At 32.3% G+C, this 17,393-nt stretch overlaps 1 protein-coding gene across 1 annotated transcript in view; it reads right to left on the reverse strand.

Annotated features, from left to right (window-relative positions):
* The window catches only part of Col4a5 (collagen type IV alpha 5 chain), a 231,190-nt gene that overhangs the window by 25,847 nt on the left and 187,950 nt on the right, over positions 1-17,393 (reverse strand). The window contains exons 35-40 of the mRNA XM_048796868.1: positions 17,123-17,249; positions 8,077-8,157; positions 7,340-7,438; positions 6,651-6,701; positions 5,292-5,477; positions 3,416-3,424 (exon numbers count right to left, since the gene is read on the reverse strand). Coding sequence (XP_048652825.1) covers positions 3,416-3,424; positions 5,292-5,477; positions 6,651-6,701; positions 7,340-7,438; positions 8,077-8,157; positions 17,123-17,249 — 553 coding nt within the window. The remainder of the gene's footprint in view (positions 1-3,415; positions 3,425-5,291; positions 5,478-6,650; positions 6,702-7,339; positions 7,439-8,076; positions 8,158-17,122; positions 17,250-17,393) is intronic.

Here is a 17,393-nt window from a genome sequence, read left to right on the forward strand (position 1 = left end):
GTGTATAAGAGACAGCCTCCAGCCTCATCCTCTCAATTAAATCTCTGAGGACAATGGGAATAGTGTTATCTACTGTAGCCTACCTCACAGGATTGTTTTAATGATCAAAGCCAAATTTTAAAAGACAAGTTCCGCCAGTTGCAAGGTGTTACAGAGAATACAGAGATGAGTAAGACACAAACTTTGCCCCCAAGGAGCTTACATTATATGATATTATATGATTATACATTATATGATGTAAGTGCCACATAAACAGGAAACACTATCATCACTGCCCAATAATAAAGCTTTTAACACATTTGATCATTTGAAATTTAGAAAGCTAAAACTGGCTTTTTTTTTTTTTTTGCTTAAATTGTTTCTAAACCATGCACAGCAAACTAACTTTTAAGTCAGCACTCAGACCAGAGCACAGTCTTGACATGCAATTAGTTCAATAAATTATAATTTCTACTCAATATAGTTCAGAGTTCAAGTATAGACCCATGTATATGTGACATAGAAAGGCTCAAAACAAGAACTCTTAGAAAAAAATCTCACTGAAATATGACATTTTGGTTTAAGTTAGTAGCAAGAGAAATTTTGTATAATTTCATAGCAAAACTTCTAAGACGTCAATTTCTAAAAGGTTACATTTTAATGAGTTATATGCCAAACCAATTTTGTATATGGGGCTCTCACTTCACTGTTTTTCAAGCAACCTAACAAAGTTTAAGTAGAAAACAAAACAAAAACCTAAAGTCTTTTATGTAAGTGGTAATTGCTATAGATAAGCTGATGAGTTGACAGGTATTATTTTAAATCTAAATTTTTTTAGATTTCTTTTGAAAAAAAATTTAAAATTATTTTGTTCCACATTTTTTGTTGATAGATTATAGTTGAACATAATGGTGGGACTTGTTGTTACATATTTATACATTCACACAATATTAAATCTAGTTTTCAGTTAAGTTTGCAGTCTTCAACTATTACAAAGAAGACAACCACAGAGACCAGGTTCCCATAACTATAATTTAGAGCACATTTGGTAAATGGGAAGTTGTTAAATCTGTTTTAAAGTAAATGAGGATACTTTTCTTTTTTTCCCTTCAAATATATTCTAGTGCCTTAGTAAAAAGAAAACTCGTAGCTGACAGTCTAGTCTAGCAGTCATCAGGGCAGCAGAATTCTATGCAAGATAGGCAGATCAGGACTTAAAATTACTTCAAAGTACCTTGTGGTCTTCTCTTTATTTGGATGATAGTTAAATCACAAGTACTATCTTAATCTTCTTGACACCCATTTAGAAAGGCCAAGAAAAGCAATTATTAGGGGTGGATGGAAATTTTGAGGTAACAGGAAACAAGAATGTGGATTGAAGGCCCAGTCTGCTATGGCCGAGTGTTTCCTGAAATGGTATAAATAGTTTTGTTCCATTAACTTATATTTATAACTAGAACAAGAGACCAGATCTAAAGCATCAAGTCATAGGATATGTGGAAGTATGATATGGTACCACTAGAGTTATAGACATTTAACTAAATGTTGGGGAGCCCTAAGTTCCAACTATGCCAACAACCAACAATATTACTTTGAGCAAGTTTTTAAACTCTTTGGCCCTCTGTTTTTTTCACATGCAACAAAGACTCCCTCCTTGACCAAATTTGGACAGGTGCATCCAAGAGTTCTCTTCTCAGCTAGGTTTCATCCTTGGGCCTGTGTACATCCTTGGGCCTGCAAGCCCACTTACAGCAAGTATCCTGCTAAATCAGTATAGGGAGAGTCCTCCAACTCTCAATATCTGACCAAGTGCCTCATCCTTCACCCTTGGTATCTAAGCCCTTGGTCCACCTTTAGCAAGAATTCCATTAAATCCAGTTTAGCAAGAATATCTCCCCCCCCCCAACTTTGATTTTAATATTTTTTTCCATCACTGATATCCTTGTTCTGTTCCTTGGTAATAAATCTCTACTTGTCTTTATTGCATCTGGAGTTGAGCTCAGTTATACTCTTCTATTGCAGGAATCCCTTCGCTACTGTAGTAGTCTTCAATAAAATCTGTCCTGCCATCTTTAATATGTAATATGAGTAATTTCTTTTTGATATGTATAAAGATTAGAATTCTTCTAGATCTGGCATTCTGTGGTTCAATGAAATGAGACTTTGGGGGAGTAATAAACTAGGGAATCAATTTGGATAGAGAGAGATGGCTTAAGGCTCTTAATTGTTCATTTTGAAAATTATGAATTTTAATTTGTAAGAAGATAAAATGTCCTTCCAGGTTTCAGGTATATACTTTTTCTCTCTTTTAATCCTCTCTAGAAATTTGAAAAGGTCTATTTATTTTAAATAATAAACAATACATTCAAATACTGTGACTTTTTTCACTTCTGATTAGGTGAACATTAATTCTTACTAAGAATTAGCATTTTCCTTTGGATAGCTCTTGGTAATTGTTCTTTGTTGTGTACTGTTTACATGTGTGTGATTAAGATAAGTTTAAGAGCCTCTAATTTGTGATTGCATTGATTTTTTCTACTCTAAGTCTATTAGTTATTTTTCACAGCAGTAGAATTTAGAATAATGTGATAAGCCAAAATGGGAAGAAGTTTATGCCAAGTCAAAGATTATATATCTGCAGGATCTAATAATACACATTATTGTTAAAAAGTTCCTTTTTGATGGATAATTCAGTTTCTTTTTTGTTTGTTTTTTAGATAACAGTCTCACTATGTGATCAGGCTGGCCTCAAACTCCTGGGATCCAGTAATCCTCCAGCCTCATCCTTTCAAGTAGCTGTGATTATAGGTGTGTACCATTATGCCTAGTTGATAGTTCAATTTCATTTGCATTAACCAATATATGGCAAAGATAAGAAATACACTCTACTACAAAAGTAAGGTAAAATATCATAATATCATACAAAGCAGTTTGTCATAGATTTTCAACTAAAAGGGACACAAATTTGTGCATTTTGAAGTGGTAAGTAAGTTTTCCTAATTATTTAATGTGGAGTCATTACAATAGAAATACTGGGTTCTAAGGGCTGGGGTTGCAGCTCAATGGAAGAGCACTTGCCTAGCATGTATGAGGCACTGGGTTCAATTCTCAGCACCACATACAAACAAATAAAATAAAGGTCCATCAACAACTAAAAAAATTTTAAAAAAGATTAAAAAAAGGAAATACTGGGTTCTAAAAGTTCTTGACAACTTGTAGAGATAGGCCACCATGTAAGAATTGAATTGGCATATATGCTCTTAAATATATTCAAACATATGAAATATTAGATACAAGAGAAGTGTGTGTATGTATATAAATATATATACTCACACACATTATGTATATATACACACATACATAAATATAGGTATATAAATATATAAGAACAGTTTCAAACTTCATGCAGGTATTACTTTGGAGTTAAGGATCTAACCTGGAGGACCTGGATAGGGGTCAAAGTTCACCAAGGCCCAATGTCATCATTAACAAAAAGGAAAAAATATCAAAACTGTTAGAAATATCAAGAAACTAAAGCATTACACTAAATACTTTCAAGTTAAAAATCTTATTCAATAGCAGAATATTCTGAAAGTTTACATTCATGCATTTGTATATAAACCAAATTATTTCCATTTAGCATTAATACTTAGCATTAATGAAAATAGCACATGTGCCATTTTGTGAAGGCAAAAGTATCATTTTAAAAATAATCACTGCTATGAGCTCAGATGAAGAATAATTTATTCTAAGAGCAACAGGGTTCAAAACTCTATTTAAATTTATAGCTTATAAACAAATCAAGAAGTCAAATACTCATCAGATGTGTTCTTCTGAGTGCTTTTATTATTACTTCTTTAAAAATGGTAATTTTTAAAGCATCTTTGTGATTAATGTTTTTATGTTGACATATTTTAAAGTATTGTTCAACAGTGAGTTCCATTACGAGTAAAACTGAATAACCATAATGCTAATTAGAATATACAAAGGATAATAGTTTGGTTTATTTGAATTATCACATGCAAAACAAGATACTTGCTTCATTTATTTATATTACATGCAAGAGAGTTAACATGGCTGAGAAGATTTTCACTGGTTTTCTGTAATAGTAAAGAAAGGTAAAACCTTAAATAATACCCTCCAAGGACAGTCAAGTAAGATCAGATAAAAATATGATTTTGAAAATGATGCCTCTGAACATAGTATGTGATCTCATTTAATTCATATTTTAGAGCATGTTATTAAATTAATTCTAATCACAAGACTTTACTGAAATTTAATGAAAAATTTCACTTTAAATGTACTTTAATAGTCAGGGATTGTCAAAGGATAAAAGGACAGTTGCTTTGCAACTTTAAACTTAGATTTTTCTTCTTCTTTACATCAATGAAGGTCAAATTTTTCATTACTAGAAATAGAAAAAATGAATACCAAGTCCCCCAAATTTGTTAATAACCTATCACCAGTGACTGGGCTCAGCAACATTAATCGAGGCTGAAAATGAGCATTTCCAAATTAGTAAAATGAAATGACATAGCACAGACACAAAATGAAAAGATGAACATTGGATACAAAATTTATAAACTAGAGAAGTGAATGGTGTTCACAAGACAAATGAGGTATAGACATGAGGTTGGTATTAAGAGATAGCTAGTCAATTTTATCATGCTGTGATGCCAAAGACAAATTTGATTGCCTAGTTCCTAGAAAAGATAAATTTTGTTTATTGTGCTTTGTGACGTTTGCTGCTCATGTGACAGAACCATAGCAACACTTCTGGTATAGACTACAAGCATCTATTGGGTGATCACTAAAATGATTTCTGTGATGACATGCTGAGAAGTTCATATAATGCAGGTGGCATTTTGCTGTCAGGTTATCAATATATATAGCTTTATCTTTAATAGCAAGACTAATAGACCACTTTTTCCTTTTTTCCCATCCAAGTTGTTTTAGTTTATTTCAACTTTAAATAAATGATAAAGGTAATTACTGAAAAGAATAATTAGATGGCATGGAAATAGATGGAGCTAAGTATAAATCAAACTATGTGCTTATAATAAATTCTTTTTTTTAATATTTATTTTTCAGTTCTCGGCGGACACAACATCTTTTGTTTGTATGTGGTGCTGAGGATGGAACCTGGGCCGCACGCATGCCAGGCTAGTACGTTACCGCTGGAGCCACATCCCCAGATCTATAATAAGTTCTTACATTATAAATTCCAAAATCTTAAAGACTGAATAACCTGCCAGCAAAATTAAATAAGTTGACTAATAAACAGAGCAATCCCCTACCACTCATGAACATACCTGGTCTCCCAGGGGGACCTTGGGGCCCAGGGTTGCCTTTAGGGCCTTCCATAGCTGGACCTGGAGAACCAGGAGGGCCTGGGGGACCCTGCACACCAGGGAAGCCCTGAAAGCCTGGTTCACCCTTTGGACCTGGAAGGCCAGGGTTTCCTGGAATGCCAGGTAATCCTCCATCACCCTTTTGGCCTATGAAAGTAAAATGACATTAGAGAACACATTAAATGGTACCGAATTATAGGGTTGCCTATAAGGCTAAAGCTATTAGAGCAACTAATGAATTCACTAGGGTAATTGCTATCCCACAGTCAATCCCAAACCTACACAAAAAAAAATCATTCTTCCTATTAAATATATGTATCTGCTATTAAACATATTTATCAGAGTATGTATAGAAATGCTGAAATAATAACAGATTGCATCCTGAAAGGTACCCTTTTATTAGAACAGAGAGCAATGGTCACATGACCAGTGAGAAAAAAGGAGAGAAAAATTAAAAAAGTATAAAATATCTGTAAGAATAAGTTAAAGATGGCTGGAAATGATGCCTAGAATAAATGTTCTAATTTTAAGACTAATGGAAGATAAGGATCATCGATGGTTGCTGTGTGTCCCTACAGACCCCTGTAACAAAGATTTACAATCCAGACAAAATGTTCTTAACATTTCTTTCTACACCACTAATACTCTTAAGAGCCATAACAGTTGCACATTAAAGCAATAATTTTCATGTTGGGATCATGAGAAGGATATCAGAATTTCTACGAGATATATTTGTGGTTTGAGAAAAGCCTCCACAGAATAGCCAATGGTTATTTCAGTACAAAAGCATATATATCCATATGTCTGCTCAATCTTCCTATTCACTATTTAGTGCTTACAATGATAATAAGCACTAGAGAGGAAAGGCAGAGCAAAGGTAGATATGTGTGCACATATATCCATTCAAATATACAAAACATGTTAACAAGGAGTTTAAGAAACATTTTAATTACTGGTGCATATTTCTACAGGATTTCCTTCTGTTATCTTGACATTTTTTTTTCCATGGGGAGAAAAGAGTGTTTTTTTTTCCCTCATAGCTAAATGAGTTTCCAAAAGTCTCTCTCATCCCACAATTTTGTCTTCTTTCTGTGTCATTACCTCAGCATTTATCGATGAAGTCAATGAAGAGATATCTACATATAAATTACTTTTATATTAAGTTGCTAAATAAGAAATACTCTAAGGTATACCTCTAGCTTTCGGTTTTGGGGGTTTGTATAGGCATTTTACAACTTCAATGGTAGAGATGGAAAAATAATTGTACTGGAGAACATTTTCATTTTATGGGTTGATTTAGCATGTTTTAGTAAGGTTTACCCGAAAGTCCTGGGAGTCCTGGGGGTCCTGGGATTCCAAAACCTGGTTGACCTATCAGAGACAAAACAAAACAAAAATATCAAATGGATAATATAACTAAAATAAGGACAAATTATTTTCAGACATTAAAGTTTTTATTAAGTGTTACAGCGTATATCACTGTATATCAGGTAAAACATGCAGAAGATTTCTTTTCTTTCTTTCTTTTTTTTTTTTTTTGGTGCTGGGGCTCAAACACAGAGCCTTGCACATGCTAGGGCAAGCATTCTACCACTGAGCTACATTCCCCGTCCCAGAAGACTTACTTCTAACACAGAACAATTCTAACATGAGAAAACTTCTATTTGTGGTGTCAAATATGCTTTTATACAATTCTCTTATAAAATATATAAATGGAATATAGATTGCATAGTAAAACAAATAAATTTGAAATAGCTGAGTAACTTCTTATTGTGAAAAACTAGTCAAGACAGGATTTGGATTTTTTAGTAAGAAGGAAGCAGCTTAATCAACAAATATCAGCTGATATTCTCAGGGTGAAGAGGAAGAAAATATTTATGGAGGGAAAAGTATGTGCTTTTCTTAGAAGGTAAGAAAGATGATGTAATTTTTTCATGGATAAAAAGGGTGAATGAGAATAAACAAAGAGGAAATCAGAGCTTTAGGAAAACCTAAAATAAATATAGCACCTGGTTCACCCTTCTGTCCAGCTGGTCCAGGAATACCATCTTGACCTGGTTTGCCCTTTTCACCTGGAGGTCCTGGTGGGCCTGGAAGACCTCCACCGCCTAAAGAACAGAGTACAGCAGGTTATATCCATCTTTTTAATTCCTTTTCCTTCTATCCACCCCATTTTCCCATACTAGTTTCAAATAGTTGTATCCAAAAGATATAAAGTGCTTTATTTTACTCCTTTAATTCATGAAATCTTATGAAAATGAAGGATGAAAAAAGAAGAGGGGATAATGTCATAAAGGAATAATTTAATCACTCCGTATTCAAAGCTTTTGAGTTTATCATTTTAAAATTACTATAGAATATACAAGAGTATGATGTTAGGTGTAACAGGGTATATTATAGGGCTTACATGGGCCAAGATATGTGATTTACTTTAGGAGTCAATAAAAAAAAAATCTGCTTCACCCCCTCTAAAAAATACATCAGAGCTTCCATCTTCTATTATAGCGTACTCAAATCTACTCTTCCAGGAAAAGGTGAGCCAAGAAAAAGAAGGTTCCATAAAGATAATTTTAGGTAAATTTATTAAAAGTCATTCATTTTGTTCTTAATATTCAGCACTAAGTGAATGATCAAAACATTTCCATGCTTTGAAAATGTTCACAGTTAACCATGATTTGACTTTCCAAAATTGAATATGATAAGCATTAGTTTTATAGAACAGCAAAGTCTTATTTTTTATGCTCACCTGCAGGACCAGGTTCTCCTGGAAGGCCAGGATTTCCAGAAGGACCATTAATACCTTTTGGTCCAGGAAGGCCTGGGGTTCCTAGAATGAGATGGACATCATTACCCTAGGTACATGTATGACTGCACATATGGTATGACACTATATCACGTATAACCAGACAAATGAAAAGTTGTTCTGCAATTGTGTACAATGAATCAAAATGCATTCTGTTATATATACCTAATTAAAACAAATTAATTAATTTTTAAAAAGAACATATTGTTGATTCAGCCATAGAACAGGTAATTTCAGGCTGCCATTCGCCTGCAGCTCGCAGACAAATTACTCAGGCTCAGTGCTAAATAACCCACGGAAACTTCTTCTTGGAGCCTGCTCCTATCAGAACATACACCGAGCACGGAGCGGCCGAATTCTGGCTCCCGGAACTGCTCTGGCCCAGGGATAAAGAACACGCGGAAACTGCTTCTCGGTCCGGGTCCTGCTGAATACTGTGGAGGGAACGAAATGCTGCCATTTGCATGGGATACCAACATGGCAGAGATCTGATGTCATCAGAAAGCGGCGGAGGAGAGAACTTCATCGATACCAGCGGCGACAGAAACAGTTGGTCTCCTGGTAAAGAAAGTGAGTCACAAACACCAGAGTCTCTCTCACTTTGTCATCANAAAAAATGACAAAATCATAGAATTTGCAGGGAAATGGATGGCAATTAGAGCAGATTATGCTAAGTGAAGCTAGCCAATCCCTAAAAAACAAATGCCAAATGTCTTCTTTGATATAAGGAGAGTAACTAAGAACAGAGTAGGGAAGAAGAGCATGAGAAGAAGATTAACATTAAACTGGGATGAGAGGTGGGAGGGAAAGGGAGAGAGAAGGGAAATTGCATGGAAATGGAAGGAGACCCTCAGGGTTATACAAAATTTCATACAAGAGGAAGCGAGGGGAAAGGGGAAAATAATACAAGGGGGAGAAATGAATGATAGTAGAGGGGGTAGAGAGAGAAAAGGGGAGGGGAGGGGGGATAGTAGAGGATAGGAAAGGCAGCAGAATACAACAGACACTAGTATGGCAATATGTAAATCAATGGATGTGTAACTGATGTGATTCTGCAATCTGTATACGGGGTAAAAATGGGAGTTCATAACCCACTTGAATCAAAGTGTGAAAGATGATATATCAAGAACTATGTAATGTTTTGAACAACCAACAATAAAAAAATTTAAAAAAAGAACATATTGTTATTTTCTAGATTTAAAACATTGCTTCTAATAGATGCATAATATTCTATATACAATTGATCATTTAACTATTTCCTTTATGTGTTGTTGATACAGTTGGTTGAATTTATGCCTTTCTATATTATATTAGTAACTCTATATCTTAACAACTTATATATATATATATTTATGTATGAATTGAATATACACCTATTTTGCCACTTGAAAGCTATTTCCATTGTGTTAGATTTCTAGAATGGAAATTATTAATTAAAAGTGAATTCACATGCTCATATTGGTTAATACTATCAGAAACACTTTTTTATTTTACAAACTATAAGCAACAATGCTGAGGAATGATTTTAACCAAATTATATTTTTATATCATGTACATGAACAAATATGTAACAAAATCCATTGTTATATAAGACATAACAATAAAATGAATGGGGAAAAAATAAAGAAATACCACACCACTTTGAAAGCTACAGTTAAAAATTAAAACTTATATTGATAGAGAAGACATTTGGCCTTTGGTTTTTTGGGAATTGGCTTATTTCACTTAGTATGATATTCTCCAGCTCCATCCATTTACTGGCAAATGCCATAATTTCATACTTCTTTAAGGCTGAGAAATATTCCATTGTGTACATATATCTCATTTTCTTCATCCATCTGTTGAAGGGGACCTAGGTTGGTTCCACAGAAAAAACCAAAGGCTGAATGTTTTCTGATATGGGGATGCCAATCTACAATAAGCGGGAGGGGGCTACGAAGAATAGAGGTACTTTGGATTAAGCAGAGGGGAGTAAAGGGAGGGGAATGGGCATGGGGTAGGAAAGATAGCAGAATAAATTAGACATTAATACTCTATGTGCTTATATGACTACATGACCGGTATCATCCTATATCATGTACAACTAGAAGAATGAAAAGTTATACTCCATTTATGTGTGATGTATCAAAATGCATTATACTGACATGTATAACTAATCAGAACAAATAAACTTACAGTGTTAGCACTGAAATAGGAGCAAAAAGGAACTGAAAACATGTTGGTGATTTCTGGAAATTCTTAAGAATTATATTAAGCTTTCAAATTATTTATCAAGAGGTTGCCATTATTATATATAGTCATAAGCATAAAAAATCTATCACCATATTACACTGGTAAAATTTGTAGGATTCCATTTCACAGTTGTTTAAATCCATTCATCTGCTGTTTAACATTTGGGTTATCAGGTTTTGTCTTGTAATGAATATTTCTGCACAGGACATTTTGTGGACATGTCTTAATTTATCTTGGAGTGAAACTGCTGGGTCCCTGAGTAAAGTATATGTATGTTGTGTTTTACAAAAAATTTTGCCAAGACAATTTACATTTACAACAATGTATAGGAAATCTAGTTGTTCCAGATCTTTGCACAACATGTATGATACTATCAATTGTTTTAATAATAGTCATTCTGATAGGCATGTAGTTCCACCTCAACGTGTTTTAATGTACACTTCTCTGATAGTTAATGACATTGGTCACCTTTGCATATATTTATTAGCCATCTGGTATCCTTTTATGTGAAATGTCTGGCTCATCATAAATCCCAAATATTAATAATCTGTCAGACATACATTTTGCAAATATTTTATCCTAGTCTGTAGCTTTCCTATTCATTTTCTTAATGGTGTCCTTTGATATACAGAAGTTTTAAGTTTTGATTAAGTTTGACCTATTAATATTGTTTTCTTTTACAGTTACTGCTTTCTGTATCCAAAGAAAATGCTGCCTATCCTCAAGTTAGTTTTGTTTTAAAAGCTTTGATGTTTTAGTTTTTATGTTAGAACTAAGATCCATTTCAAATTAATTTTTCTATACAATGTGACATATGAGTTGAGTTTCATTTTCCCTATATGAACATCCACGTATTTGAGGAAAGTTGGCTGAAAAGATTATACTTTCCCATTTTGGATTTATTTGGTACTTTTATCAAAATTAATTTTACTACAAAATATTCTGTTTATTTATTGATCCTTATGCAATTACATCTTGAAATCTGGTCCTGCAACTATGTTTTTCTTACTTTTTTTGGATGTTCTATATCCTTTACATTTCCATACATGTTTTAGAATTGGTTTGTTAATTGTTTTTATAAAAACCTGCGGGGTTTATTAGCTGGAAATGCTTTGAGTTTATGGGTAACCATAGGGATAACTGGCATCTTAACAATACTGATCTCCCAATGCATGAATATTCTATATATCTTCATATATTTGGGTATTTAAATTTTTCTCATAGCTGGCTTCATAGATTTTAGTGAACATACCTCACAAATATTTTATTAAATTTACCCATAAATTCTGGGGTCAGCCAAAATGGATTAAGTCTACTACAGCCTGTTTTTCACAATGATTACAATACTACAGCCCTTTTTCACAATAATTACAATTAAAAACTGGACAGAATACAAAAGCAAGTATTCAAGTATTCAAAGAATCTGAAAATAAACACTAGCAGACATATTTGGAAAGGAAGTAAAAATCTTAAAAAAATGTGTAACAAATCACCCTAAACCTAATAACTTAAAGTAATACTATTAATTGTTTCACAGTTTCAATAGATAACAACCCAGGTACAGATGAGCTAGGTTCTCTGCTTAGCATGCTGCAAGGCCAAAATCAGGGTGTTGGTTTAGCTAGGCTCTTATCTATGGAATTGCACTTCTAAGCTCATCCAAGTGTTGCCAAATTTGACTTTGGGGTTATAGGACTGAGGCTCCTGTTTTCTTGAAGATTGGTTGCTGGAAACCATTCTCAAGTTCATTAGGCCACCCATATTTCCATTCTGTGAGCCATTGCTACTGAGCATGGATATCCTCCCTTATGTGGAATTCTCTTTCATAGTTTGAATTTCTCTTATGTCTTCTTTTGCTATCAGTTGCAGAAAACTCCGTCTTTAAAGAGCTTCTGTGATTGTATTAGGCCTACCCAGAATTATCTCCATATATTAAAATGAACCTATTTGGGAACCGATTTAGGAACCGATTTAACTATATCTGCAAGATCTTTGTACAGCAGTACTTAAATGAGTCAGTCAATCTTTCACTGAATAACTAGGAGCAATGAATACTGCTCGGGGATATATATTGATATTTTATCTATTATGTAACTGAAAAAACAAATAAAAGCACAATAAGAACATTTCCTAAAGAGTGATAAGATAATTTGCTGCCAACAGAGTTCACTAAAAGAAATAATAAATAAAATAAATTTAAGTGACACCAGAAAGGTTATACATTGAGTAAGGCCCACATTCAGGTCTAAGACTAATGGCAAAGAACATAGGAAAGTATACATTTAATTAGTGCAAAATCAAGTTGATTCTCAGAAACTAAACTACTACAACGATATTCAGCACTTTTCAAATAAATTTCACAAATTTCAGTATCTTTATCCAATACAATCCACAGCATTCAATAAACAATAAAAAATACCACATTTGAATAATCTGGAAAATGTGACTCTAATTCATAAGAATAGAACTAATAGTAGCAATAGACCCATGAATATCTAGAATGTTGGAATAAGCAGAAAAAAAATCTTTAAACTACTTATAGTAAATATATTAAATAATCTAAGGAATTAGATTACTTAATATATCTAGTACAAAGAAGAATCTTACAGGCAAATATGTATACAGTGGGTGAAAAATAAGAATTTTTGGAGAAATAAGGTTGACTCTAAAAAGAAATTGGAAATAAAAATTTCTCAGGAAAAGTGGAAGAGATTAAGAGCATATTGAATAGTAATTCAAAGAGCAATTAACAAAAATTGTATAAAAATTTTAACTATATTATCAGTCAATTTGCCCTAATGGACACTTATAGAACAATATATATAATTACAAATCATAAGTTATTTTAAGTGAACAGGGAAAATTTACCCAGACAAACCATAAACTGGGCCATATGATGTGTCTCCATAAGTATTAATAGTTAAATTATACAAATTATATATTTTGACTACAACAGAATCAAACAAAACATCAATAATTAAAAAATACCTAAAAACCCCCAAATATCTATATTTTGAGCAACAAAATTCTAAATAACCTACCAATAGCAACAAAAATTAACAAGGAAATTAGAACTTTTTTTTCAATTAAATGATAAAGCACAAAGGAACAAAATTTGTGGAATTCATTTAAATGCTCCTTATATGGAAAATGAAAATTTAAAGTTTCAAACGTGTCTATTTTAAAGACAAAACTGAAAAATCTATTATCTAAGTTTCCAACCAGAGAAGCTAGAAAAATAACAGCAAAATTAAATTTGTAAAAAGAAGGTAAGAAATAATAAGATATAAGCAGAAACCAATGAAAGAAAAATCAAACCACAGAGAAAACACAATTCAAAAGTTAACTTTTAACAATAAATACAATGTAATGAATGCCTATCAAGACTGATTAAGAGAAAGAGAAAACACAAATATAAATATATATATATATATATATATATATATATATATATATATATATATNTATATATATGTATGTGGTACTGGGGATCAAATCTAGGACATAATCTAAAAATTAGACCCAACAAAGTCCAACAATAACTTAAAAATAATATATACAGCATAACCATCTTGGAGTTTATCCCAACAATATTAGTTTGTTTTGACAAAAAAAAGTCAAGTAGTGTAATTTGCTATATCAACAGAAGAAAAAAACATGATAATCTCTGTAGACTCAGAAAAAAGAATAGACAAAACTCACTCTCATTCTTATTTATTTTTGTGGTGCTAGGGAACAAACCCAGGGTCTTACACCCACTAAGCAATTGTTCTACCACTGAGCTATATCCCAGGCCCCTCATGCTTATTCTTGATAAATATATACTGTCAATAAATTAGGAATAGAAAAATTTTTATAATAAGACATAGGATGTTAAATTTAATAGAAAAATAGTGAACATAGTCCTCTGAGTTTATGAAAATGATAAAGATGTAAAATACAACTACTTTTATTAAACATTGTGCTGGAATTATAGCCAGTGTAATTAGACAAGAAAAAGTAATAAAATGTAATATCTAAGGTGATGTTAATTTACAATAGCAAAAAATTTATTAGCACACTCAGTATTAATAAATGAAATCAATAATTTCTGTATATATACATGTTAAATATTCCAAAATCAGTTATTTCTATCTACTTACAATAAAAAATGAAAATGAAAAGGCAATACCATGGCAAACACTATAAGAAGGTATTAAATTTCCAGACATAAATTTAACAAATGATTACCAAGATTTATAAAATGAAAAGTGCAACACATTGTCGAATTAAGTTAAATACCTAAATAAGTGGAGATAGTACATATACATTGAATTGTGAGATTAAATATTGCTAAAATATCAATTCTCCTTAAATTTATCTAGATTTATTTCTATCTTAATAAAAATCATTAAAGGTATTTTTCTAATGGAAACTGATAAATTATTCCCAAATTCATATAAATGATGTAGATTAACTAAGACAAGCTTTGAAAAACTGGAACAAAGTTGCTCTAATTAAACTACTATGTTTTAAGGCTTACTATAAATTTACAGAATGCAGATAGTATTGCAATATTTTATTAAAACCAGAATATAAAATATGCCAATTGAAGAGAATATAGAATGTAGAAATAGATCCCCATAAATACAGTCATTTGAATTTCTGAAAAAGGAGTAATTGCATTATTAAAATAGTGTGGAGCAACTGATATCTGTATGGGGAAAACTAAAACAAACCATGACTGTTACCTTACATTATAAAATAGTGTAGATCATAAACCTAAATGTGAAAGTTTTAAACATTAAAGGCTGTAAAAATTAGAGAATATTTCCAAAGCTTTAAATAGGCAAGTGTTTACTGAATAGGATACAAAAAGCACTAATCATGAAAGAAAAGACTGCTACAATTTAATTTTTTAAAAACTAACAACTTTTGTTTAATACATGACAGCATTCAGACAGTGACATGTAAATCTGAAACAGGGAGAATATACCTACAATACATGTATTTGACAAAGGACCCATATCCAAAATATACAAAGAAAAAAAGGTAAATAACCCATAGAAAAACGAACAACAAAAAAAAACTTCAGCAGACACTTTATAATGATACTATCCAAATGGCTAATAGTATAATATGAAAAGGCATTTGTTGTTATGAGAAAATTATAAATCAAAATATAAATACATGTCCATCAGAATAGCTAAAAATTAAAAAGAATGACAGTATCCAGTGATGGTCAGGATATGGATAACAAGATGTATCACACATTGCTGATAGGACTGTAATTTATAAAATCACTTTTAAAGACTCTGTGGTACCATCTACCAATGTTAAATGTAACACCTACCCTATGATTTTTGTAATTATTATTTTTTTTTATTTCAGTAATTGTACTACTAAGATTTTGTAGAAAAGAAATCATGCCTGGGCTGGGGTTGTGGCTCAGTGGTAGAGTGTTTGCCTAACATGTGTGAGGCCCTGGGTTCAATTCTCAGCACCCCATATAAACAAATGAAATAAAAGTCCATGAACAGCTAAAAAAAATTTTAAAAAATGAAACAAAAAAGAAATCAGTACTTATGTCTATAAAAAGACATGTAAAAGAATGTTAAGAACATTCTTTTCCACGACAGTCCCAAACTGGACACACCCAAAAGTCCATAAACAGGAGAATGCATAGTTAATTGTGGCTGACTTTCAATGGACTATTACATAGCAATGATAAAGAAGAAACTACTTAAACAAGAAACAAAATAAATGACTCTTAAAAGATACAATGCTGAGTGAAAGAATATATACCATATGATTTCATTTACATGAATTTCAATGGCAGGCAAAAATAACTCATGTTGACAGAATTTATAGTAATGGTTATCTTAGAGGGAGGATTCCCTGTGAAGTGGCATGGATAAAATTTATAAAGGAACTATTTTGTATTTTGACATGTATGATGGGTTCATGGTACATATACATAGGAAGAAATTCACCTATACTCTTGTATACTTCAGTGTACTTTAAAAAATATATATATATTTATTTATGCTATATTTCATTAAAAAGTTTAGCAAAATAGTAATCCAAAACCTACTCGTCCATGCCACCATGCAATTAAAAAGAAAAACAAAAAATTAAACAGAAGAATGTACAATAATCTACTTCAGGCTAACTACTTGACTATAGAGCTAAGTCCCTTTCCTTGAATGACTCAGTCTCAGCCATTTGAATGAACAGTATGATTGTTCTACCAACAGCCACCAGCTGTGTGCTTGCGTACAATTTTCTAAGAGAATCAGCGGTAGGCTAGGGCCTGGCAGAGTATATTATCACCTACAAAAATAGTAAGGCCTCTTAATTGATTTGTGGCTAGCAGTCAAAGATTGAAAAACACTCCACCAAACAAGTCTCTCTTCCCACAGGATATTGTCCTGCTGAGTTGGTAATACTCATTCTCATTTTATACAGAAAAACATTTGGGCAAAGTGAGGTAAAGAGTTAGTTTGAGACTATGTTGCTAATCAGTATCTGATTGGGAAATAGAATGCAAGTTGGCCAAATAGGAAGTTGCTACAGGATACTTGTTAGAGTAGATAAGGAAGGAAAGAAGGAGGCATTTAAGAAAAGGAATATTTCTATAACAATAGGACTCTAAACAGAATAAGATATATTCCATGCTTGTATAATTATAGCAAGATGGATTCTTCTGTCATGTGTAACTAAAAAGAACCAATAAATAAAAACAAAAAGAAAAAAAAAAGAGAAAAGGAATACTTACCTGGGAATCCAGGGAGGCCTGGTTGTCCTTTTGCTCCAGGGGTCCCCGGTAATCCAGGTAAACCAGTCTCTCCCATAGAACCTTTAATGCCTGGGCTCCCTGGGTATCCAGGCAGACCAGGTTCACCCTAAAAACACAAATAAAAAGATCAAAATGAAGTCTTGCATGACTTTGATTGTGTAACAACATAATGTTATTTATAGAGCTTTTACTATACATTGAATACTGTGTTAAGTGTTTTACATAAATTGCTTCATTTAATCATTACAAA

The sequence above is a fragment of the Marmota marmota genome, unplaced genomic scaffold (assembly GCF_001458135.2).
Source record: "Marmota marmota marmota unplaced genomic scaffold, marMar, whole genome shotgun sequence".
NCBI classification, from domain to species: domain Eukaryota; kingdom Metazoa; phylum Chordata; class Mammalia; order Rodentia; family Sciuridae; genus Marmota; species Marmota marmota.